At 45.2% G+C, this 24,413-nt stretch overlaps 1 protein-coding gene across 2 annotated transcripts in view; it reads left to right on the forward strand.

Annotated features, from left to right (window-relative positions):
• The window catches only part of LOC146788634 (putative cation-transporting ATPase 13A4), a 330,096-nt gene that overhangs the window by 84,033 nt on the left and 221,650 nt on the right, over positions 1-24,413 (forward strand). For both annotated transcript variants that reach the window (XM_085635820.1, XM_085635821.1), the window contains exons 5-7: positions 1,564-1,644; positions 11,802-11,871; positions 22,504-22,638. In XM_085635820.1, the coding sequence (XP_085491946.1) occupies positions 1,564-1,644; positions 11,802-11,871; positions 22,504-22,638 (286 nt within the window). The remainder of the gene's footprint in view (positions 1-1,563; positions 1,645-11,801; positions 11,872-22,503; positions 22,639-24,413) is intronic.

Here is a 24,413-nt window from a genome sequence, read left to right on the forward strand (position 1 = left end):
TTAATATAGCTTTCAAATAAACTTCTTCCTCCAACAGCTTGTGAGACAAACGTTGTCTGTGTCTTGTCAACGTCTGGACGCCATTTCTGAAGTATTCTCCTGCCCCGTGTTATTAAGGAAATCAACTTTACTTTTGTCAAATGTCACAACACCTGTTATTTAACACTGTTAATGTGCTTATTTTCTGCGGCAGGCACAGTTTGCAAAGGCGTATCTTTATTCAGATTACTGACAAAAGTGCATACTTACTGCTAAATGGAAAGGGCTTAGGGAGGAGTAATACGGGGTTCAGGGAGGATTAGGGAGGGGCTTAGGAAGGGTTAAGCACCTACCCACAAAAGAGCAAACACATTGCTATTCACTAACTGCACCTCTAAAGTTCCTACAGACACAAAGGGATAAGAAGGAGTATTAAATTACTCCAGCTCAGACCTGGAGTAAGTCCAGCACCACACATGACCAACCACTGGTTGTGACACCTTCCCACGGAAAAACAGAATAGCCCGAACCACCAAGATGCTTTCGCTTAGAGTGTGGTATGACTAACAACAAGGCGACCTGTGAACTTAAGGCTTGGGGTGGGCAGTATGTGTGTAACATGTTGGTCAAGTATTTAGGTCTGGCCTTGTAAAAAGCTTGGTGAGCAGTGTCAAGGGCTTTGAAAACAATCCTTTTCCTCACCAGTAGACATTATGTTTAAAATTATTTATCCAAAATAAAAATAAAACTTTTTTACTTAAGATGGGAATTTCATTTTTTAATTTAAACTTCGGAAAATAGTTTTTGTATAATTTAATATATTTAAATTGATTAAACATGTTTTTAAAATTATGTTACTAGTTCTGTAGCATGTTTTATATTTTCTTCTACATTTAAAATACGTACATAAAGAGTATTTGCATTAATATTTAACATTAAAATATTTGTACTAGTTAATAATGATATGTGTAATATACTTACAAGTGTAAGTTACCTTTGTGAAGAGCCCCAATAGATTCTTTTCAGGGGTCATGAATTACTCATAAAGGTCATATCTCCAACTCTAGTTGTTCGCATGGTAAATTCATCAAAGCTGCAGAATGTCTTTGTGGGAGAACTCCTTGTAATGTGTAACCTCTGGGTTTAAATCCGGAAAGGGAGGCCACCCTCACAACTGCGTGTATCTGCACACCTGGTGTGAATAGCTTAATGACTCAACCCTACTCTCCCTTACTGATGAAAGTCAACTGCTCCACGAGGCACCTGATTTTGGCCATAATAGCTGGGTGCTTCAAGAATAAAGTTATCCGTGCGACAGGGGTCAACATAGCTCCTGCCTTCTGTTTGCCACCCACAAGGCACTAGGTGGTCTTTATTATGTGTTGAGTTGAAGGGACCATCCATCTATCTGTGAAATGGTCTTTATGGTACTTTACATTTGCAAGACAAGCCCTCGCTGCTGAAGGCATCTATCTAGCGCCCCCTGTGGGCGATTGCATGCCAGCACCTTATAAGAAATGTGCATGAAAATAACAAGATGAAGGGCAGTGGCCCCACAGCTAACAATATGGCGTTTCTTTTCAGAGAACTGGAGGACACTCTGACGTCTGCGGACATCCTCTGGAAGTATGGATCCGGATTATGTGGTGAAGAGCAAGCGGTCAGGTACCCAGGGCCATTCTGTAAAGCTCTTTTGATTCTCTCCGGAGTGAACAACGAACCTCAGTCATTCCTTCTAACAATTCTTAAGTTTGTCCGCGTTTACAGGCTTTGGTCCTGTGCAGTTCTTTTAAAGTTTGGCCCATATTCATTAAAGGTTTGCGCTCGTGCATCACCAGCAATTAAAGCCACGGTGTCATTTCAGCTGTTATGCACTGAAAGTTGGCCTTTGCACTGCACCCGTACACTTTGCACCAACCCGCTCTTAATATGTGCAAGGGCTGCTTTAGAACGAGCCAGCCCTAAAACCTAAGGTTTTGGCACAAAATCAGATGTACTAAGGGGCTTATTTATGGGATTTTGGCATAGGGCAGTGCAGCAATACGGTGCATTCCTGTCCTTTCTTCCTGTGCTGGCACAGTTTCGGCAGGCTAGTGCCAACACACGCACCATTGCACCATGGTGCAAGGGGGCCTCCGCTGCATGCAGGATTCTTTATATGCAGGAAGGGGCACCTTCCTGCACAAAAACAATACTAAGCGGCGTTTTCCTCTTTCTATGTGTGCTGCGAAAGAGCGAGGAAAAATTAACATATTAATCCTCGTTACACCTCACCTCTGGACACTTAAGGATTTGGCCCTCCCCCATGTTTACATGATTTTGTAAATCCGGGACAGCGTCAAATTCCATGGGTGTTGCGTGGGAAAACCCACCTCAATGCCCATGGAACACCTCCCGGACGAAAAGTAAGGTGACTCAGCGATTTGCGCTGCTTTGGCTTACTCATGATTTATGAGGCTATTCAAAGAAATGCAGGGTGGCTTTGCGTGGTTTTATAAATTGAAATGAGAGCCCTGCATCACACATGAACCACTTTAAGTGCTGGAACAGCGACATATGGCTCTCATAAGTAAGTCCCTAAGTTTGTGTGGTAAAGGCAGGCACAAGCAAGTGGTCAAGCAGTATATGGGCGCTCTGTCTGAACCCTGTGCCATCATCTACATCTGGAATGTGCCCTGAAGGGCATACCTCCTCTACAAATCCTAGGCTAGATACTGCCGGCAGCTTTTGCGCATCAGCTCATTGCTTAATGTCACACAGAGGAGCCCAGCGGATGAGGTCATCAGCAGGAGACTCGGGTGCTTGCTACTCTCTGCCCTTACTCTAACTGTTTTGGGTAAAGGTAAGTCTTAGGGTTAAGCCGAATGTTTGCAGCACATGGGCCTGACTGCAAGTTGCCTGTTAAATCTCACTACTTGTAATATTGATGAAGTGTATTCTAGTTGGTGGTGTGCAACCCTCAGACAATTAAGTAGTACATATTCGTAACTTATACAACTGTAACTGCATTTTGCATACAGCCTTTTTTCTGATTTTGGTAGTGGGGTCTCAATTTAGGTGTGTTCTAGGTAGTGACGTACCACCATTCAGACATCTATCCACACACCACACAAACTCCTGAACGCTTCAATATGTCTCCATGGGGCCACCGTCCTTTGGGGTATCATCAAAATTAAGCCAGATTGCAAAGCGGTGTACCCTGGGAGTTAGACTAGTTATTCTGACCCATTACTTGGACGTCAGGGGTAATATCGGAAGCATCGCAGACAATGGACCCATCCTCATGTTTGTGTTACTCCACCCCTCACCCACTTTTGGATCTGTTGATCCTGTGCTTTATTAGAAAGGTTTGTCTGTGTAGCAGCTATAACTGAGTATCCCCTAAGTGCTTTCATTCTTGTTAGTGCCTGTTAATCAAAGTACGACAGTTAAATAGAATATGTTCATTCAGTCATTCACCCATCTTTGCCAGTAGCTGCCCCATTACCCAACGGTTGGATCACTCAATCCTTTGTCATATTTCTACATTTTAATCTCAAGGGCATTATGCAAATAGTTCACGTTGTTCTCCATGCTTCCTGACCACAAGGGCACCTCACTGAATGTTCCACCCACCTGCGCGTGTAGACCATGGAACATCAATGACATGCTGTAGCCTATTCAGGAGAGGTCTTAGCAAACCTTCTTTAGATGGAGATATCCGTTCAGCTTGAGAGAGCATGTTTCTGGCCCGCCTTCACACACTGGTAGCTGTGCCCCTTTGCAAACCTTACAGTGTTGTCCCGAGGACGTAGGGAAATGTAGAACCTGGTCTTTAGGACCAAAGGCCACAGTGGTTGATTCACTCCCAGCTCCCCAACTTTTCTGCTGTGAAAATATAATGTCTTACACCAAGCATGCAAAGAGACCTTCTGTCTGGAGGCTCTAGGTGTGTCCACTGATCTTGACCTTGTTGAGCGTCCCATGCTTCATGCCTCTGTCTTCCATTGATACCTGAAGCTCAACTTTCCCCTGATTTTTAATTGCATTTATCAGTCTGCACTTTCTCTGTTTCCCAGAATGAATGTTTATATTCTTACTTCTATGTCACTGTTTCCTGCGAGGATTGACTAGGACAAGGCATGTTTCTCGCATTACCTCTTATATATGGCAGGACCGCTGTATGCTGATTATACACAGATATTCTCTGCTTCCTTTCTTACGTAGAATATTTTTACTTACCCTTGACATCCGGTTCTTGCAGTCGGATCCTGGATGGGGGTGCAAGAAGTCTGCTTGTGGAGGTCAGGGTTTCTGGCAGAAAAGAAGCAGTGATTGAGATGCAGCGGAAGATTTCGAAGCTCTCTTCCATTCCCAGGGTCCTTGCCGCAAGAGTAGAGGATGCCGAGGGAAGGGCCTGAAGGAATATTCTCCACTTTGTGGGGTTCCCCGAGGGATGCAAAGGGTCCTCACCCAAGGAATTCCTTGATCACTGGCTCTGTTCTATATTGCCTGACATGTCCCTTTCCTCCTGCTTTGTTGATGAGCGGGCCCACGGTGCTGATCCAGAAACCACCCCCCCCGGGGCCTCCACTAGGCTCATGATAGCTTGCATACTCATCTAACTAGACCCAGACGCTATCCTCCTACAGGCCCGTTCTCAGGAGTCACCAATGTTCCAATCTGATAAAATAATGATCTTTCAGGATATATAACAGAATAGTTCAAGAACAACGAAAGTCCTTCACGGATGCGAAAAAGAAAGTGCGCTGCCTTAATATTTTCTATATGCTGTTGCAAAACTTAAGGTGATCTTGCAGTCCAAAATCATCTTCTTCATCACTCTGGAAGAGGTATTCCAGTAGATTGATGAACGGCTTCCACCTAGTCCACACACCCCTCCCCTGCTTCATACAGTATACCCTGCAGGGACTGCTGGTCAGTCTCCCTATGGCAAACCACAAATCAGGATCGCAACAGGAATCGATTGTGCTCTTCCTGGCACACAGGACCTGATGACGTAGGAGGGCCAGGGATGTCCCAGAGAGAAACTGCCACAGTCCAGAAAGAGGCACATGATGCGGAGCTGACCAGACCTCCTCTCTGGATGCCGCAACCACCTGAATGCCCCAGAGCAAGACTGTGGGGGCATGGAAACACAAGGGACTCCCTTGGGCCCTGCACAGCAGTAGCAATAACTTTTGCATTAGAGACATTATCTTAAAATCAGTTTTTTGGGCCATGCGAAGCGTAGAAGCGGAAGCCATCCTCCCACCCGATGCTGAACAATTCCTGTCAGCTAGTGTCTACGCTTTAGCGCTAGGTGGCTGGAACTGAACTTAGTTAGTTGGATAGGGGTGGAGTGACTTAAGGTCACAGCAGCACTGATGTTGGCGTCAGGGGTTGATTTGTACCCCGACACATACTTCATGTTCTTGGAGTGTAGGGTGGGTGGGTGGGATGGGGTATTTGTGTTATTTTTATTGTTTTGGGTTTTTGCTTCTTTTGTTGCCGCTTACAATACATCCGACAGACACTGTCACAGACACAGACCAGTGGATGCCAGGTAACTAAGGGAAGACCCTGCCAGACCCGGTCCACTTGATGCCTTGGAACATCAATGGTCTCCTTGACAAGGTCAAGAGAACAGCAGTTCTTTGAGCCACCAAGAGACTACAGGTTGACTTCCTGTACCTTCAAGAAACCCACTTAGTGAGCTACAGGGATCCCTTTCTTCCACGTTATGTCCACACTCAATCTTTTCACTCAGTGCTTACAAGGGACTCTTGGGGGGGGGGGGGTAGTGATAATAATCAAAGGACATCTCCTCTTTGTAGTAAAACAGACGTGTTGGACGATCAGTGGGGTAGGTATATTTGTCACTACTGGTCATTTATATGGGGAAGTCTTAACACTGGCAAATATCTAAGCCCCCATCACTCAGTACCTCCTTTTTAGAGGTGCTCACAAGACTCATTGAAGACCTCCTGGTGCTGGACAAGGATTGGAATGGGTTAGTGGATGACGACCTTGACAGACTCCGGGGAGGTGGACGGCCATTGTGCAACCGCTCCCTGCTGAGGCCATTCATGGACACTGTGGGGTTGTTGGACTTTTGGAATTGGTTTCATCAGGGGGACAGTGGATACACATTTTACTCAGGGGCGCACAAAACTCTCTCCTGCCTGGATAACTTTCTCCTCCCTAAGACAGCAGAGATGCATAAGGTGATCGACATGCAGATTTTGCCTCGCAGACTTTCAGATCAGTAACACTCGAGCTGCATACTGCCCACACCAGAACATCTTTCCCGTGTCGACTAAATGCCTGGTCAGTTCGGGACACAGAGCTCACCACTAGGGAGAAACAATCGACCCCTACCTACCCAGAATCGATATTCTGTGGGATCCCCTGGAATCTTGTGGGAGGCCCTCAAACAAACTCTCCTGGTGGAAATCAGTAGTTATATGCCGTGAAAAAAAGCATTGAAAATGGCAATCTCTCCAGGACATAGAACGCAAATTCAAACACTGAAATGCTGCTACTCCCATCATTCTCAACCAGAAATACTCCATGCTTAATCTGAGTTAAAATTTATGCTGCTGGATTAGGCAAAGAAAGCAAGTAAACTATTACACTATTTCTGCACTAACTTAATACATCACACCCCGATCGTATCTGTTGAACTCGTTTAGTTCGAAAGCTGTCGTAGACTGAACTACAGCTCAGCAATTCGCCCACTACTCTGATGATGTAAATGCCTCACGTGACCCTCTGCCTGAGTCACATAATATCCATTTTACATCGAACTTACCCCTCAAGACTTTATCATTGACTGAGAGAGATGTTGAACGAGGACCTGTAAATTCTTTAAATTATTCACGTCCAAACTTAGGTAGTCAGACTTGGGCGGTTCCTGCCTGGCTTTCGAAGGGCGGAGGTAGTGGTGCTTCCTAGGGCAGGGAAGACCCTGGATTAGTGCTCCTCTTTCCACCTCATTTTTCTCTTAAATACCAAAGTTAAAATCATAGCCATGGTTTGAAAGACCGTTTACTTAGGGTGGTATCTTTGTTGATCGATCTTGATCAGGCCTGCTTCATGCGCCCATGTGCCACTTGGTATGACATCATAAGATTGTACAACACACTGGCTCTAGCTGACATATTGGATGGTGGGCAGCGACACTACTGGCAAATAAAGAAAAGGCATTTGAATTGGTGGGCTGGCAGTATCCCATGGCTTTGCTTCAGGGACTTAAGTTTGGACCCAAGCTCATTACTTATGTATGGCCTCTGTACACCAAGCTGTCTGACCATGTCCGGGTGGAAACTACGGTCTCTGAGCCCTTCAATGTCTGGTGAGGCACACGTCAAAGATGCCCGTTGTCCCCACTGGTGTTCGCTATAGCCATAGAGCCCCTGGCTCAATGGATTCGTATCAGTGAGCAGGAGAGGGGGTTTGAATTGGGGGGGGATCTTGGATATGATCTCGTTACACGCTGATGATGCACTGATCTTTTTGACTGATCCCAAGACCTTGGGTCCAAGGGTACTTGAAATCCTTCTGTTTTTTGGCAAGACGTCAGGCCTCTCCATTCATCTGGCCAAGTCCTCAGTCTTAAACTATGGAGAAAAAGGCACCCCCTAGTTGCTTTCAGGTCCAAGATGAGGGGGAAGCAAAATAACTACCAGAGAAAACCTCTAGTCTGACCTATAGTAGTGTGGCCATGCTAGGCTCAAAATTACCACAAACCCACCATCAGTATTGTACAGAATAATCAATCATAAAAATAGTTGTAGTTTTTATTTTATTACATTTCTTAAATATTTCTTTAAACACAATTTTTTGTTTGTTATTTTTTCACTATACACATGATTTAAAAGATAAGTTCATCATTATCTGCACATACATGTGATCAAAAATTACATGTGATGCAGTATAAGCCTATAGATAAATGAACACATAACCCCACAGAAACCTTCACCAAATCATCCTCACCCTTCAAACCTGCTCATTCAATCTACACTCGTACACAAAAAAGAGAGATTCAACCATATGAGGGATCCAATAAGAATCTAATAGGGACAGGTTCTATAATTGTTGGTGTTAAAAATCACATCCATCAAACACCTCTGATGAATCTGTCTCTCAGAGACCACTCCCCATATGTATTGCTGGTCAACTGCTTCCTAGGGAGCGAGGGTACCACAGCCCCATGGACCCCGCAGCACTCTGCTACTTTGTATCCCTCATTGACTCTTGTCCAATAGCTATCTACAAAGAGGCAGAGCTGACTGCATCTCAGGGAGCGAGGGTACCACAGCCCCATGGACCCCGCAGCACTCTGTGCTACTTTGTATCCCTCATTGTGATACTTGACTTTGACCGGCAATACATATGGGGAGTGGTCTCTGAGAGACAGATTCATCAGAGGTGTTTGATGGATGTGATTTTTATCACCAACAATTATAGAACCTGTCCCTATTAGATTCATATTGGATCCCTCATATGGTTGAATCTCTCTTTTTTATGTTATGTTAAATGTTATGTTAAAAGTATTTATTAAGCGTACGAACACCAAGCGGTTTCATAGCGCTATTATGTATGAGTGTAGTTTGAATGAGTAGGTTTGAATGGTGAGAACGATTTGGTGAAGGTTTCTGTGGGCTTATGTGTTCATTTATCTATTGACTTATACTTCATCACATGTAATTTCTGATCAAACGTATGTGCAGATAATGATGAACGTATCTTTTAAATCATTTGTATAATGAAAAAATAACAATTTTTTTCTGTTTAAAGAAATATTTAAGAAATTTAATAAAATAAAAAATAAAACTATTTTTGTGATTGATTGTTCTGTACAATAGTGATGGTGGGTTTGTGGTAATTCTGAGCCTAGCATGGCCACACTAAAAGAAATATAAGTCAGACTGGAGGTTTTCTTTGTTAGTTACAAGTCCTCGGTCTTACCAGTTTCCACACAACCCCAGAATCTGGAATGGACATCTGATCTCCAAAAGGTCACATGTAGCTTCTGATATTTAGGAGTACATATTACCCACAATGCCTCTGTTGCATGGGAGATGACCTTTCATCTGGTTTTGGTCGCGCTTGATCTGACATTAAACTGTGGTCTGCTCTCCCCTATCACTTATGGGCTGATCGGTCATATTCAAAATGGTATTTCATCCCCGCCTTCTATACCAACTGCAAAACTATGCATACCCTAAGCCCGATACTTTTTATGGACAGTTCATTTGGTGTTTCGTAGTTTCTTACGGAATCTAGGGTTTTTCTACTTATCTCTTAACAAGTGTCTTCAGCCCACATACGAAGAGGGTATCACAGAGGCTGATATCGAGTCATGCTACCGGGCCTCCCATTTAGAAGTTATTCCTAGATGGTGGTATAACACGCAGGGCGATCCGGCCTATTCCTCCAAAAACTGGGCACTACAGGGCACCCCAATTCAACATTTATCATGTGGGAGCAGTAGACGCACCCTTTACGGCCCGGCAACAAAAGTGATTCTTCGAACATGGAAAACAGCCTTAAAAGCAACAGGTTGGAAGTGGAGACTCATGGAGCAGACTCCTCTGTGGACAGTTCTATAGATATCTCCACCTGAGACATGCCCTGTCGCCACACATCCTGGGGCTACAGGAACTCCTCGACTATAAACCCCTGGAAGCCAAACTTATCCTGGTGGAGTTAGGAAATCACAAGATAACACAAATTTATCGGTCACTGATTCACCATATGCCTGATGCCTTTGCCGTGCTACGTGCAGCCCAAGAGCGAGACCCGGGGCCTTTCCGAACGAGTATGAGCTGGGGCCAAGGCACCCTGCAATCATGACATAATTCTGCTTTATACAACTGAAATATCTCCATAGAGTAAATCTTACACAACGTAAACTCTGGTCAATGGGCGCAATTGCCTCTCCCTCCTGCCTCCGATGCATGACACAGGAGGGTGACTTCATGCCCACTGTATGGGGTTGCAAAAGGATAACTGCTTACTGGATCAGGACTGTGTGCTGGGGCGACCCATACTGCAGGACCCCAACTGACTCCGTTAAATTTTTCCATCGATATTGAGGAGGACGGCTATAAAAACGTTGCTGACGTCTGCCGGTGGCTAAAAGGGATATATGGCTCGTAAATGGAAAGCAGACGCGCTGTCCTCGAATACTGAATTGAAAAAACTCCTGGACTCGTGCATGAGGAAAGAGCAACCGGCTTATGAGGCTACGAGTTGTCCCCAAAAATACATTCAATTTTGGCTAAGATGAACAGAGTACAGAGGGCTCATCATTGGGTAGAGGTACAACTATGCAACTAATTTAGAGACGGAAATTTGCATGTATGGGGGTCAGTGACTGTGATGGAGGCTGGGTGGGCAACCACTCTGCTTGTATGTGGGGGCAAAAGTAAAAAAAAAGGGGCTGTGGAGAGGTTTGGAATGCATTGCGACTTGGTGTAATGCTACTGTACACTTTTATTACTAAAACCAATAAAATGCATTTAAAAAAAATACATAATGAGCCGCATACTTCACTTAGTTGAATAGGGCTATGGACAAAGGCCTTATTGAAATGAACCAATAAATAAGTCGTGAAATGGGAAAAATGATTGCTGGCGACACTCTTAAATGGATAACAGTGGGCGAAGCCTGTGTAGCCCTAGCAGAACCAGGCCGTAGACATACCTGAAAATAGGGGTTCTCTGTAGGGATATTTTCACACCATATTTAGTCAACATGAATTCAATATTATTGGACATACTGCATTCTTTTGCACCTTAAGGTTGTATTTGATTGCTGTATTTTTCACACATCCTAACTCACACACATTTCACATTCGCATACTAATGCGGGGTGTTGCAAAAGTGATCATTAAAGATCACAAAATTCTCACACCCATTTCACTATTCCATCTTCCATTAAAGTGAGAATTGTTTAGGCTCACATTGTCCTTGTCATACAATGTTTTGAAAAAGGCGTCCACTAGACAGCGTGGCTCTGTGGTCCACTTCCAGATAGCGCCACATAAAGTCATGAAGGTTCAGTGAAAGACCAACCCTAGTGTAAAATATCCTCCAGACTCCTTGTCCTTCAAATTCTTGAAAATGTCCTCTCGTGCTCCTGAAACACAGGGTTGACTTGTTTCGGCCAAAGTCTTAAGGCCTCCTCAGGACACAAGATCAAGAGTGAAAAGATTCACTGACAACTGGGTCAAGTGGTTCTGATGGGTTGAAATGAGCCTAACACCTGCTTTGATACACATCTGAAGCCCTCAAACCATTACCAGAGCCACTAAAATCATGTGATTCTGCAGCTGAACTGTTTACTACATAAATATGTATGTCCCACATTTGACACATAAACCATCATCTTCTGCATAATTTTCAGATTTGAGCATAAAAAATGTTTCTACCTCAAAACAATCAAAATATGCATTGCCATGCGGTGACAGCTCCTTACAGTGCGGCTCCAAACCACCTTTCTTTTGACGATTGCTCAATTTAGATTCTTAATAGATGCTAACGATGTGCAGTTTTAACACTCTTAATATCATAAAACGTGAAGTAATACTGCTCCAAACTGTGCCACATTACACCACACAATTTGTCTTCTCTTGCCCCCTAATTTTCTCAACTCTGTCACATAATTTGTTTCCCCCTTGCTGTAAATTTCCAGTGGCCCAGATCTTTACGTAACACAACACAGCAACACAAGACAACGATCACACAACATAAGACAATGTGCCATAATGTGATAGTAAACGATCAGTGCTTTCTACCTTGACTTAAGAAAGTTTGCTTGATAATCCTTTGCAGGAGGTTAATTTGTGGGCCAAACACCATTGAAATCGAAGTGACCCCTCTTTGGAAACTCTTCGTCAAGGAGGTGAGTTCAGCGAGTTCAAACCAACAAGATCATGAAATGTTGTACAAAGTCGAAGCCTGAGGTGGAGGCTGGCGGCAACTTTATTAAGATCCGAACTGGAAAAGTGTGGTTAATAATGTGTTGGTGCCCCTCCACTCATCGGCGGACTTCACATCGCCAAAACCTTTACATCGACATGGCATGTATCCAGAATGCCATAATCCAGACCCCGCTCTAGGACAAGCGCATACAGAAACCATCCAGTTGGACCTCAATGCAGATTGAGTTCATGGCTATGTCAATGTTAAGGTTTTGTCATTACTAGAGGAGTGAATCTAAGTGTTGTTCATCATATGAATGTAATACATTTGCAATTATTCACAAACAAAAATCCCTATCACTCCAATTGATCAATAGTGTAGTTGTTCCAAGGAATACCCTAACAGGGATGACATCACAGTGCCTGATATGTGATATGTTGTGTTGAATGTTGAAACATTAGTACCATGGACTAATAAAAATTCATAGTGAAGCAAAGATGCTTAGCAAAGTATGTTCAACCATAAGGAAGAAATGACGTTCAAGTATTGCAGGCACTCAAGTGAGGTCCATTGAGCTGGTCTCTCTCACTCGTCCCCCCCACTCTTGAATTGTGTTCTTTACAAATAAACTCCGATTGCATCTGAAGTTATCTGAAAGAGAGAAAGCACGGGTTTAGGTGAGAAGAAGGAAAGTACCTCCTACACCAATAAATTTGCTTAGATCCATTTTTGCTGTTTGGTTTTGGTAAATAGTTGATATTAAATATAAGGATCAGGGCTTGGCTTAGAGTCGGGTGGTAACGGATATTCATCATTCTGTACGCAGCGTGGATACAATTCTCCCAGCGGATTCTCCTCTAGATTAATGCAAAAACAACAGTTGATGGACAGAATGCGGAACAATGTCATACATTCACCCCAGTACAGAGATCTGGGCTTGAATCCATCGAATTTTTCCTCACCATGCCATTCCAGTTTGGACCCAGCCATATGCAAATGAGTCTTGACCCTGTGCCTCATGGGAACAGTCCAGCCCAAACTGCCAGGCCAGGTCCTCCCTGGACCGGAAACAAGCATCCTAGGACCGGTTTCAGGGTATGTCACCCATCTTCAGTCAGGCTAGCTTGATTCTAGTGGCATGGAGAGTACGGGACCCACGTCTGGGCATACCCGTCCTTCTCGGGGTGACAAATGCAAAAAGAGCAATTGATGGACAGAATGCAGAACAATGTCATACATTCACCCCCAGTACAGAGATCGGGGCCTAAATCCATTGTTTCTTCTGCTCACCGTGCCGTTCCAGTTTGGACCCATCCATATGCAAATCAGTCTTGACCCTGCACCCAATGGGAACAGTCCAGCCCAAACTGTCTACACCAATAAATTTGCTTAGATCCATTTTTGCAGTTTTGTTTTGGTAAATAGTTGATATTAAATATAAGGATCAGGGCTTGGCTTAGAGTCGGGTGGTAACGGATATTCATCATTCTGTACTCAGCGTGGATACAATTCTCCCAGCGGATTCTCCTCTAGATTAAACACTTGGACTTGAAACTGACACATTTTCCATTACTGCCCAACTCAAAACCAGCTCCTTAATCATCAAATGTTTTTAAAAATATCCTGCTGGTAAAGATGAAACGACATTTTGGATGCAGATCAGGAAGGCTCCAAGGAAGAAAACATGGACTTGGCACAGCAAAGATTTCTAAAAATAACTGCAGCAATCCAGACCCTTTATATATATTTTTAATTCCCTTATTGAATAGGAGAATGACTGCATAAAACTGAACCTTAATGCTCAAGAATTAAATCTTGAATAACTAAAATATATCTGCCTTCACCTTCCTTGGGAGTTTGAACGAGGCCACCACTCTGAGAGAGATCTGAGGCAAGAGATTAAGATGGATTGGAGTTCGGACAGTGGAAGCTGGCCTTCCAGTTGAGGAGCAGTCACTGCCATGGTACAAGATGGTGTAATGACTTCCATCGTAGCTCCTTCCATTGAGTCTACTCCCCATGACCAGAAGGGATGTGGAGTGCTTTCCAAGAGTGGAAGTCGATCGTTGGCTTGATACAAGATGGTGCAATGACATCAGACGTAGCTCCTTCCACTATGATAACGCCTCAAATCCAGGTGGGACGCGGTGCGCTTGGCAAGAGAGCGGGTCGACCATTGCCACGGTACAAGATGGTGTAATGACATCAGTCGTAGCTCCTTCCACTGTGGCTACTCCTCAGATCCAGGTGGGACGCGGGGCGCTTGAGCAGACTGCAGGTAGAAGGGCGGGGAAAGATAAAGATGGTAGAAAGCATCAACATATGTGGTTAGTAGAAGTCTTGGACGCTTTATTGGGTGATGTCTCACATCTGGGCCATTAATATATCAAACATTCATATTATGTTTTGTTGCAGGCAAATCTCAAGACATGAAGCGTAATGATTTATGCAATTATTAGGCAGTAACTTTGAATGACTGCGATATTTACCTTCAGTCAATAAACGCGGCAAAATAGGAAAATAAAGAAATTTACATCATAAACAAAAATATGCACTGATGTGTCTGGAATACAGAGAGTGAAACATTGAGAATCAATGATGACCTTTCTCAAGTATCACAAAATAAATCAGTTTATTAAATATAGATGCTGTAAGAAACCAAGGGGCTTATTTACAATGAAGTGGCGAAGCGTGACGTTAGCTTCCTTGTTTTAACGCAGCGCTCCGCCACTACAGAAACGCAGGGCTGCACCATATTTACAATAATATGGTGCTGCCCTGCGTTGGCACTAAATTTAGACACACTTACACAATAGTGCAAGAGTGTCTGCATTGAGGGGAAGATTGTTTATGTGCAGGAAGGTCTCCCTTCCTGCACATAAACAATCTTTAAATGGCGTTTTGTCACTTCTATGTGTGCTGTGTAATGCAGCACACACACAAATTACAAAACTTTATTTTTTTTAAAGATTGTTTACGTGCAGGAAGTGAGACCTTTCTGCGCATAAACAATCAATAGCCTTTTGCTGTTTCTACATGTGCTGCACAATACAGCACACATGGACGCAGCAAAAACGAGGAGAAATGAAGCATTTCTCCTCGTTCCACCTGTTTAAGATCAGGTTTTTCCTGGTCTTAATTTTGGCGCTGCCACCTATTTACGCTGCCCTTGTTCATAGGAGCAGCATCAATATCAATGGGTGTTGCGGTGGAACGCCCACCGTAACACCCACTGCCCACCCCTTTCACGCTAAGCATATCATGAAAGGGGGCCTTATTTACAAGGCAGCGTTAAGCCACGTCAAGTGGCCTAACGCTGCCTTGTGAATAAGGCGAAGCCCCGATCGCCACGGGAAGCCACTAAAAGTGAATGAAATGAAGCCAAAAAGTTAACAACTGAGCAAGTGCTCAAAAAGAAACCTGTAGCTTGAAGAGAGCACAACCATCCATGGGAACCAAAAAGGCCGCTGTTGTTTTCTTCAACAAACAATCCTCATCCTATGATCCAGGACCGTGCCATTCTGAGATGTTTAGAGAAGGGATATAGGATCCGAAAAATCAAGGCAGGAGTGGAACTGCAAGTTCTCTCCCTCCAGTACTACGGGAACTCACTATGCCTGGGCGCCCCAAAAGGTGGGATAAACAACTGCAGGTGGTGCAGAATGCATCAGGCGCAGTCCTCCTCAACATCCCCAGAGGCTAGTCTGCTCGGTGGGCCCTAGCCACTATGCACTGGCTACCCATTGAACAGAGGATTATATTTAAAGCCATCGACATTACTTATAGGGACTTTTAACAAAAAAGGCCCCTCCATCCTCACACCATTGATCTCACCCTACATGCCAAATAGAGCTCTTCGAACCTCCAGCGCACGTCTGGCTCAGTGGCGTAACAAAACTTGAGGGGTCCCCCTGCAAAGTACATGGAGGGTCCCCCTTCAGTCTCAGTCAATAGCTCTGACTCTGGGTCAGGGTACTGTGCGGCCAGGGTACTGTGGAGGTGGCCCCTTGGAGCTCCGGCCCCCCCGCACTGTGGGTGCTGTGGGGGCCTATGTTACATCACTGGTCTGGCGATCCCTTGGCTACAATGTGGCAGAGCTATGGAACACCCTCCCCCTTAATCTAAGACTCACTGAAAATGAATTCAGGTTCTGCAAAAAGTTGAATCATGGCTATTTCACAACTGACCCCCCCCCTCACAACTTAGTAGTTGGATTCTCCTAGCAGTGGCATGGCTACGGGTAGCCATGCACTCTATAAATGCAAAATAGAATAGGATAGAATGTTCTGAAGGCAAAGCATGCGTTGAAATACATATATCAAGACTGTAAAAATAGGTGCAGGTTCCTTAATATATGGACATGCAGTAATGCTGGAGTGGTGATGCTGTTGTCGAATGCTTGCTTCCCTGGCCTTAGCTACTCCAATTTGAGTCTATAATTACATTCTGTTCTCTCCTAGTCCACTTCACATCGACCTGTAGGTCTGTAGCTGACACAAGGAGAGTTCAGATATTAATGACAAGAGCATTATGGTGTGAATGTAGAAGTAGAGACACATATGTCTCATGTGGTCATTGGGTTCCCCACAAAGAGTTGGCAGGTCAGTTCTTGCCGCACCTACATTAATTTCTTGGTGCGAGTGAAAGCCAATAAAAGTTTTTATTAGCTGTAGATTGAATTTAGAAGGACATTCCCAAGTGCAAAAGCACATATCTCCTTTTGCATTGTCAGTGCTTATACTATATTCATCTAAAGATGCTTCTGGATTGAAGAGAGACAGTAATAAACGAATGTAGAATGTGCCCCAGTTTCCATCTCCTTCTCCGGCTTTAAAGGCTTCCTCTGCGATGGAGGGCGGCAAGCAGAGTAATGTTCAGGTCCCTGCCTGGAGCTGTTGAGCTGGTTTGCCTGGATCTTGTCTCTGCTCTTTCTGCGCTGGCACTGCCGCGTCCTGAGGAGACGGTTGAAGAATGTCTTGTGGTTTGGAAGAGAGTTGAGCGGATCACCAGGGACTGGATCTCTGATTATCAAGACATGCTGCACTCATCAGGAGTTTATAGGATGTGCTCTAAGAACAATCTCACAGATCTGAGGTAAGGTCGTGTTGTGAGACAGGGAAGACACAGGACAGATGGGTATGGACTGGTCTGAGAGCAGCCATCACTGACCATCCAGCTTCGGCCCATTCCATACCTGTGAAAGAGAAAACAGTGACCTTCTCCTGTAGGGACTTATTTTACGACTGCAGAAGACAGTCTTTTGAACTGGAGTCGGGACAACTTGACTTGCTGACATCTCTAGATGTGCTGCAATTCTCAAAGCGCCTTGCTTTAAAAAGCACTAGAATGAAGGAAGCTCACTCAACAAACCCCACTTAAATGGTGAAGTACTAAAAGGACTTTGAAGACCTTTGTCCAGTGCAGTGATCCTGCTTCAACCATCAAAAAACCATATATTCAATCAAGCCCCAGCATGCACAACCTAAAGCACACAATGTCACCACCAAGACACTGTGGCATCAACGGACAAGTTACTTACCTTCGGTAACGCCTTGTGTGGCAGAGACATGATCTAGCCACAGATTCCTTAGCTTTGAATTTCCCAGGCGTCAGGCTGGACCCGGAAGATTTTGTCAAGCAATACCTCTGTGTGCTGGTACGTGGCATCGTCTGCTCTGTGCGGTGTTGTCCATGCTGGAAGTGACATCACGTCACCAATATAGGCACCACCTCGGCACACTGGCATCAGCTACTTCTCACGACTTTCCACACCAGAAGCACAGAGCCATGAAGTGCACGGACACTGGTGTGAAACTAGTGTCCTGAAAGGGAACAGCCCGACCCTAGAAACCTCTCTGCAGTGTGGGTAGGATGGGTGGGCCAGTAAGGAATCTGCGGCTAGATCCTGTCTCTACCTGATAAGGCATTACTGAAGGTAAGTAACTTGTCCATCTGATAGAAATATCTAACCACAGATTTCTTACCTTTGAATAGATACCCACACAATACCATCCCCGGAGGAGGGACTGAGGACATGTTTAGATAGAAAATCCTGCAGGACTGAGCAGCCAAAATGGCCATCCGGGTGGACTTGAGTGTCTAGCCAGTAATGCTTGGTAAACATGTGCAGGGATGGCCACGTTGCCGCGCGAGAGATGTCCAGGACTAGGACTCCACATTGAAACACAGTGGTAGCAGCCTTAGCTCTGGCAGATGGTCCTCTTCTGTACCACCAACCCTTCTTTGTTCCAACGTACCCCACGAAGAGTTGGTCGTCCACTCACAACTCTTTTGTGTGGTCAAGGTAGTATAACAACGCTCTTCAGGGTACAAACAATGGAGTCGCTCCTCTTCTTTGGAGGGATGCGGAGGAGCATAGAGAGCATTGCCATAGTCAAGTCGGCTGGTGAGGAGGGCCTGTGGCACTGTTTTTCCGGTGCTGGTGGGATCCATCTGAAGATTTTTCAGAGCATGCGGGTGGTGTTGAAGCAGGCTGACGCAACGGAGTTGACCTGGTGTCTCATGTTGAGCTTGCTGTCCCGTATGATGCTGAGGTTGTGAAGGTGATCTTCTGGTGTGGGGTTTGCTCGGAGCTCCGGTGGCCACCAGGAGTCGTTCCAGAGGGCGGTGTGTCTGCTGAAGATGAGGACTTCCCTCTTGTCTGTGTTCAGCTTGAGGCAAATGTCTTTCATCCATGTTGCTAGGTTCCTCGTGCGGTTGTGGCAGTTGGCCTTAGTCTGGGTGGACCTTGCTGAGAGTGAGAGAACGAGTTGGGTATCACTGGGGCAGAAGATGATGCTGATGTGAGATCTGGCAATGTCTGTGAGAAAAGATATGTAGACGTTGATGAGAGTGGGGCTGAAGGATGAGCCCTGGGGTACTCCGCAGATAGTAGGCTTGGGGTGCGAGGCGAAAGGGTTATGGGCGGACCTTCTGGGTGCGTCCTGTGAGGGAGGACGCTATCCATCTAATTGCGTTTCTTGTGATTCCATTCTGGCAAAGTTTGGATAAGTGTGCAGTGTGACACTGTGTTGAAGAAACAGAGAAGTCAAGGAGGATGAGGACGCCAGTTTCACCTCTGTCTTGTAAGGCTTGGATGTCATCTGTTGCTGCGATGAGGGCTGTTTCGGTGCTGTGGTTGGCCCTGAATCTGATTGGGATGGGTCCAGTAGGTCGTTGCTTTCCAGGTGTTCGTTGAGTTAGATGTTGATGGCCTTTTCCAGGACTTTGGTGGGGAATGGTAGGAAGGAGATCGGGCGGTAGTTCTGAGGGTCTTTAGGGTCCGCTGATGGTTTCTTGAGGTGCGTCCTGACCTCTGCATGCTTCCATGCATCGGGAAAAATTGTTGAGGTTATGGAGGGATTGAGGATGGTGGTGAGTTGGGGACTGATTTTGTTGCTTCCCAGGTTGAAGAGACGGTGGGGACAGTGGTTGGTGGGGGTCCCTGAGTGGAAGGATTTTATCAGGGTATTGTTTGTTGGTGTGCTGAGTAGTGCCCAAGAGGTGATCGTGTGGTTGTTGTTGATGAGTTGCAGAGGATGTCGTAGGGTTGGGGTTCGAGGTTTGTGTAGATTGTCACTATCTTGCTGTGGAAGTGGTCCGTGGGGGAGTCGCAGTGTTCATGGGAGGGCAGGAGCATGTTTTTTGTCGCTGTGGGGCAGGAGAATTCTCTGACGGTTGTGAAAAGTTCCTCAGTTCAGTTGATGCTGGTTTTGATGCGCAGTGCAAGGACCTCCTTTTTCGTGGCTTTGAGATGGCGGTGGTAGTTTTTTAGGGTGGTTTTGTATGAGGCCCAGTCATTGATGTTCTTGCTGGTTCTCCATGTTCTTTCTTGCTGTTTGCATTTGTGTTTCACTGCACTGAGTTCTGGAGTGTACCAGTTGGCTCGCTTTGTGGGTCTGTGCGTCTTGGGAGGTTTGAATGCAGCGACTTGATTGGCAGCGTTGGTGATTCAGGCGTTAAAGTTTTCTACAGTTTGGTACAGGTTTGCTTTGATGTTGAGCTGGGTGGTGCTGAGGTTGTCAGTCCATTTCTGCTTGGTTACTGTGGTCCCGCTGCGCCGTTGGGCGCTGTCTCAGATGTGGGTTGTGTGCAGGGGACCGACGAGGGTAAATTGTATGGTAGCGTGGTTAGCACAGGTAAGTTCTAATGTGTGGGTGTATCTGATTCTCTCACTGGAGATTAAGATGGAGTCCAGCGTGTGTCCTGCTATGTGTGTGAGGTCGCTGACTATAACTTACGCTCACGCAATGCACTGCTTATGACCACACATATTTCACCACTCATGACATGGTCAGTGACATCACTGATGACATCTCATATGACATCACTGATGACATCATCCAGTGAGTGTGAGTGTTTCATAAAAGGTTTTTCAATTTAAAGAACCATCAACCTGCTTTGTATCACCCACAAAGCAATACATGGAACAGGACCACATTTCATCAGCAATAAAATCACCAAATACATTCAACAAAGGAACCTGCGCTGAGGATTGGCCCTTCCCCTCGAAATCCCACCTAACAAGAAAATAAAATATCAGTGGCACATCTCTCTCTGTTTCAAGTAGCCAAACTATGGAAATAATAACAAAAGATACACAGATAACTATCTTATCCTCAGAAAAGTACTAAAGTGTTGGATTTCCTACAAATTAACCATACTCGAACAGAAATGTGTATTTAAACATTTAAAACAAGTAAATGTATGTATCTAGATATGTGTATTTCTTGATCTAAATATGTATTATAATTACGTTTTTTGACTCTATAGATATTCTTCAGGTCTGCTTAACAAATGTTCGTATTACTTATGGTGTAATATATGTATATATAAATTGTTATATGCTTAACATGTATATAGGTCACTGCATAGGTTTCATATAAGTTATTTGATTAGATGCTTATGGCTCCCTGTTTTATTTATCTATCACCACATGTACATATTATCATAACTATTCTGTCTACCATTGCTTACTATTGCGAAAATGAAAAAATATCAAAACAAAATAATTAACAAAACAAGAATAAATTAGCTCAAAGTACAGCAACACTTGAATGTCCGAGTTTATTAAATACAACTTACATTTTGATATATTTTCTTCCTTATACATGCATACCCTCTTTGTACGTATGTATCTATATTTTTATTATTGTACTCCTTCTGTAAAACAAATTAAAAAACCGACTCTCTCCAATGTACTACTCTGTCTCGCTCTACACCTCTCCCAATATCGCCCCTGCCTCCACTCTCTGACTCATCCCAAACCTCATTCTACTTCTGTGATCTACAGAATAACGCTTTCTAGACTCTTTCCTCCTCTATCCCTCCTTGCCTTACTACTATGATCCCCCAAACAACCCTTTCTAAATTCTTCCTTCATGCAGTAACGGCTGGCACGGCTTGCGGGTGGTGATCAGGGGGTGTGGGGGGCAAAGAGAGCAATGTAAAAGTAAAAAAATAAATACGCTTGCCTAGGCGCTGGGTTCCGCGTCTCCGATCCTGCTCTCCTCAGACTCCAGGAAGCACAGCCAGGCTCCCCATACCAATCACAATGCTGCAATGCAGTGTTGTGATTGGTCTGAGCGTCATGGTTCGGCACTCAGTCAGGAACTGGGGCCTGGGCATGTTCTCCATGCAGGCTGTAATGCAGACTGCATGGAGAACGAGGAAAGTTTGCATGACTGTTTTGGGCCAAAGAGTCACTCAGCACTTAGGAGGGTTCTACCTTTCCTCCCCTGCTCTGCAGCCCCGCCCTGCCCCCTCACGCAAGCTGCCACATCAGGAGGACAAAATAAACTGATAATAACATTACGATATTATCATTTTATTTTTTCCTTTTTTACTGCTTCAAAGCAGTAGGGCCACGCTCCTCCACCTTAGCGGAGGAACCGCCACTGCCCTCAGTGTCCCTCCTTTAACTCATCCCAAAACTAATTTTACTACTATGAGCTCCCGCATCCCTTTCTAGCGCCTCTTCCCTCCTCCATCTCTCCCTATGCTCATCCCAAACCTCCTCTTACTACTTTGAGCTCCCCATAAACACCTCCATCCCTCCGCTATCCGTTCCAATCCAACTAACAGACTCGCATGGCCATCACTTAAATGAAGTCATATTTCCCTGTACCAATCCAGCGTAATTCTTTTTGGGTTCCGGAGTAGCGTGCTACTTGCTGAAGAGTGCTTTGACGCCTCGTCAGGGGTAGTAAGCGCTATATAAATACAATTACAATTATTGCAAGTGTATGACCATCATGTTTATGAGGAAGAATGCTTTCGATTTTAATTTGTGTTTATTTATCCTGCAGATTTAGACTTTGTTTTTATTGTGGTTCTGTAAGTGGGTGAAAGCAAGAACGAGTCAGTGGGTAGATGAATGAATGAATGAGTGCAAGGAGGCGTTGGAGTGCTTCTATGAAGACATATTGAGTGTCTTCACCCGTCAGTCATTGCGGAGTAACTTTAAGCCAGACCTGTTGACATTGCCAATGCTTGATGTCTTTGTTTTGAAACCATACGTGACACAGAGCAGAACTGGGGCCGTCGGAGAGCCTGCCTGTGTTCTTGCTCTACGGGCGCAGCCCCTGACTCACCTGTGCTCTTGTGCCCGCAGGTGCTGAACATATTCTACTTGCACCAGTTCCTCACCCTGGGGCTCTGGCTGTCGGAGGGCTACGTCGAGTTCTCGTCCGTCATCCTCTTCATCAGCTTCCTGTCCATCGGCCTCACGCTCTACGAGCTCCGGAAGGTGAGGCGCTCGCACGCTACACACCTTGAGGCACCTGGGAAGGCGCGGGGTCTGGAATGACAGAAGGTCATAGGTCAATCCGAGGCGTGTGAGGCGCAGGACTGCGAGGGCGGGGCTTCTTTATGTGAAGACGATGGAAATGTTGGGATTCACTATTTGTGCTGTTGTGTCATGTTGTGATATGTTTTGTCGTATTATGGGTTGGCTTGTTGTATCCGATTCCTACTATTACGAAGCAGTATGTGATGGAAAGGTTTCTATCTCTGCGGTATGTTATGGAATTGCTTATTCTATCGTTTCATAGCATTGGTTTGTTCTGCTAATATGTTCTGTGCCTGGGCTTTTTGGAAAGGTTGTGGTGCTGTGTTGGGATTTGTGGTGTTGTGCTGCTGTATTGTGTTGTGGTGTGTCATGTGATTTTATTTTGTGATGTTAATGCCATATGTGCGGTGATAGAAGGCCGATGTGTGCATGGTTTGAGTGAGTGTCGGTTGGAGTGCGTGGACTGAGCCGCCGTGGGGCCGTCCTGCTTCCGGGTTGCCATCTTTCCCTGTAACCTGAGATTCCTACTTTGAGGAGAAGCCTCGCCCTGTGTCTCCTCCTCCACTGGCCATCTGGCATCTTCATTCACCACCGTGATGTTACATGTTGTGTCATGCTAAGCCATGGTAACACATGTTATATGGTGAGGTTATGTTACATGCTGGGTCGTGCTAAGCCATTGTAACACATGTTATATGGTGAGGTTATGTTACATGTTGTGTCATGCTAAGCCATTGTAACACATGTTATATGGTGATGTTATGTTACATGGTGTGTCGTGCTAAGCCATTGTAACACGTTACATGGTGATGTTATGTTACATGTTGTGTTGTGCTATGCCATTGTAACACGTTACATGGTGATGTTATGCTCTTCCTTTTCATTATACCATGTGTTGTGTTTAGAGAGGATGTTGCTTTGTGTTCTGTTGTGTTACATTATGTCATGGAGTGCCTGCAGTGGTTTGGAGAGTCTGGTGTGTGTTTTGCTGTGGTGTATTGCTTTGTGCTCATCTGTGTTATCATATGTGAGTGTACATATTAACATGCTACAGCGCTGCCTCTTTGCCATCACTGCTCGAGGAGCTTGAGATACATTCCTGCGATCTTCAATGGGGGCATACAATAGGGATTTGGTGCAGGCTGGGTTTAGGATTATAGACCTCAGAAGAAGGGTGAGAACAAATATCTACTGGGGCTTCATGGAGGCTGCATTTAGGAATTAGAGCCAGTGGAACATGTGACAGGAAGAGGCGGGCTATAGGTCAGGAAGTAGCAAGCCCTTCTATATCTGTTCTGGGAAATATTTCAGTCCTACATAGGGCTGTGCCAAATTTAAATTAGTCTTGCTTGGACGATGACTGTCTGGAGGAGCCCCAGACTCGCCCCTGGTCTGCTGCCACCCTGTGCTGGGAAGTGAAGGCCACTCTGGCTGGTGCCCCGGGGGGATTGAGTACCTTCAGGCATGAGCACTTGCTTCACCCCGCCTCCCACTGGTGATCCTCGCAGCTGGTCGGCACGCCAGAGCCCCAGACACCTTCCTGCCATGGTTACGGAAGCATGCACGCGCTATCTGGATGGCTACTGCCATCCCAGGCATTTGGCCCTTAATTCCGGTGGGTGAAACCTGCCTTCCTGGATCTTGGTCCTGGCTAGCCGAGGTGGTTTAGACACCCGCAAGGTGCATTCGAAGTGTTCATGATTAACGTGTCCTTAAATTCACACTAATTCTCC

The sequence above is a fragment of the Triturus cristatus genome, chromosome 11 (assembly GCF_964204655.1).
Source record: "Triturus cristatus chromosome 11, aTriCri1.1, whole genome shotgun sequence".
NCBI classification, from domain to species: Eukaryota; Metazoa; Chordata; class Amphibia; order Caudata; family Salamandridae; genus Triturus; species Triturus cristatus.